The 2500-nt window shown below is 48.6% G+C and overlaps 1 protein-coding gene across 1 annotated transcript in view; it reads right to left on the reverse strand.

Annotated features, from left to right (window-relative positions):
- Positions 1 to 2500, reverse strand: part of RCSD1 (RCSD domain containing 1) — a 126081-nt gene that overhangs the window by 950 nt on the left and 122631 nt on the right. The window contains exon 7 of the mRNA XM_077479735.1: positions 1 to 431. This exon is cut by the window's left edge and continues 950 nt beyond it. Coding sequence (XP_077335861.1) covers positions 414 to 431 — 18 coding nt within the window. The 3' untranslated portion in view covers positions 1 to 413. The remainder of the gene's footprint in view (positions 432 to 2500) is intronic.

Below are 2500 nucleotides of genomic sequence, written 5' to 3' on the forward strand. Positions count from 1 at the left end.
ACAGAGACCCCTGCTTCCACGCACAGAGTACAGGTCCCACGTTGCAGCTTCTGTCAGGTGACAGGCTTTTCTACTCAGGTTGTGGCTACTTTCTCAAGAAAATGAGCTGTAAGTCTTTGCACACCTGGGGCATATTTATTTGTTTTAAACTAAAATTTAATTGGACTAATGTTCTGTACAAAGTGCATACATTGTGTGTACACGTCATAACCCTGCACGTTATCTCGATTGTATGGACATGCCTGAAGAAGTTCTCTGGGACACAACAACGCTGACTGAACTGCGTTAGCAAAGTGCATCGCCTCGGGATGGTGAGTTTGTGGCCAGATCTGAGCCCATGACATATCCTGAAGATGTTGATCTACTGAGTGTCCCATCAAGGCTGGTTCTACTTCTGCATTGGTCCCGTTTCATCATTTTTCCGGTTTATCCTAAAGAAAGACATAATAATAGAATCTCAGTAAAACATCTCTCCAGGAATTACTAAGGTCAAAACCCAATATGGCTTCTGGGCTACGAAAACCACAACCGGACCCTAAACTGGAAAACAAAAATGTAATATATTACATTAATTTTCTCTCTTTTTCTCTTTTATTTTCACCTATTGATCCTAGTGGCCCCCCGGTTTTCTTTGCAGCAAACTGGCACCAAGTAATGGCCCCCGGGATTGTGCCACCAAGGGGTGGAATATATGGAGAGATTTTGGTGCAGAGACAATGGATGAGGTGAGAGACTAGAGAGTTCTTAAATCCAAGCAGGGTTCCAGGCAAGTGGCTAGAAAAAAGGTAGTTGGGTACAAGCAGGGGTCTTAGCAGGCAGCAAGCAAAGGGTAGTCAGGTACAAGCAGTGGTTCTGACAGGTGGGTAGCAGAAAGTAGTCAAGTACAAGCAAAGGTCTTGACAGGGGGCAAGCAGAGAGTTTTCAGGAGTAAGCAGGGATTAGCAGTTGGCTAGCTGAGGTACTCAGGTACAAGCAGAGGTCTTGACAGGCAGCAAGCAGAATGTAGTCTGATACAAGCAGAGATCTTAGTATACGGCAACAGAGGGTAGTCAGGTACAAGCAGCGATCTTGGCAGGCAGCTAGCAGAAAGTAGTCTGGCACAAGTAGGGGTCTTGACAGAGGCAAGCAAAGGGTAGTCAGGTGTAAGCAGGAGTATTGGCAGACAACAAGCAGAGGGTAGTCAAGTTTAAGCAGGGGTGTTGGCAGATGGCAAGTGAAGGGTAGGCAGGTAGAAACAGGGGCTTTGGCAGACGGCAAGCAAAGGGTAGTCAGGTACAACCAGAGGTCTTGGCAGACAGCAACCGAAGTGTAGACAGGTAGGTACAAGCAGGAGCCTTAGCAGGCAGGAAACAGAACATAGGTACAAGCAAGGGTCTTTGCAGGCGGCAAGCAGAGGGTAGTCAAGTACAACCAGGGGTCTTGGCACGTGGCAAACAGAGGGTAGTCAGGTACAAGCAGGGGGTCTTGGCAGGCGGCAAACAGAAGGTAGCTGGGTACAAGCAAGGGTCATGGCAGGCAGTAAGCAGAGGGTAGTCAAGTACAACCAGAGGTCTTGGCAGGTAGCAAGCAAAGGGTAGTCAGGTACAAGCAGGGGGTCTTGGCAGGTTGCAAGCAGAGGGTATTCAGGTACAAGCAGGGGGTTTAGGCAGGTGGCAAGCAGAGGGTTGTCAGGTACAAGTAGGGGGTCTTGGCAGGTGGAAAACAGAAGGTAGCTGGGTACAAGCAAGGGTCAGGGCAGGCAGCAAGCAGAGGGTAGTCAAGTACAACCAGGGGTCTTGGCAGGTGGCAAGCAGGCGTAGTCAGGTACAAGTAGGGGGTTTGGCAGGTGGCAAACAGAAGGTAGCTGGGTACAAGCAAAGGTCTTGGCAGGCGGCAAGCAGAGGGTAGTCAAGTGCAACTGGGGGTCTTAGCAGGTAGCAAGCAGAGGGTAGTCAGGAACAAACGGGGGGTCTTGGCAGGTAACAAGCAGAGGGTATTCAGGTACAAGCAGGGAGTTTTTGCAGGTGGCAAGCAGAGGGTTGTAAGGTACAAGTAGGGGGTCTTGGCAGGTGACAAGCAAAGAGTTGCCAGGTACAAGCAGGGAATTTGGCAGACAGCAAGCAGAGGGTAGACAGGTACAAGCAGGGGTCTCGTTAAGCGGCAAACAGACGGTTGTCAGGAAGTTCAACAAGTAAGCTTTAGACAAAAGAGTAGTCAGGTTCAAACAGGAGTTGAGGCAGGCAGCCAGCAGATGTTGGCTGGGAAGTTTAGTTTGGCAACGAATAGGTAGACAGAGCAGAAGACGAGAGAGTAGTCAGGCAATCTGGGTCAGCAACAATCAGGCAAGTACTTGAAGTGGCAAAGTAAGGTTGCCACCTCATCCCTTTAAAACTCAACACATATTAATTACACAGCTTCTGTGGCTTATTAAGGTGGTAATTAAATACATTTAGTGCCTTACCTGCATTCAATTGGCCCCAGAACCAGTGTAATTAATATGTGTTTGGTTTTAAAAGGATGA

Source organism: Lithobates pipiens, unplaced genomic scaffold (genome assembly GCF_037356315.1).
Source record: "Lithobates pipiens isolate NorthernLeopardFrog02 unplaced genomic scaffold, aLitPip1_a1.2 Scaffold_16, whole genome shotgun sequence".
In the NCBI taxonomy this organism is placed as follows: domain Eukaryota; kingdom Metazoa; phylum Chordata; class Amphibia; order Anura; family Ranidae; genus Lithobates; species Lithobates pipiens.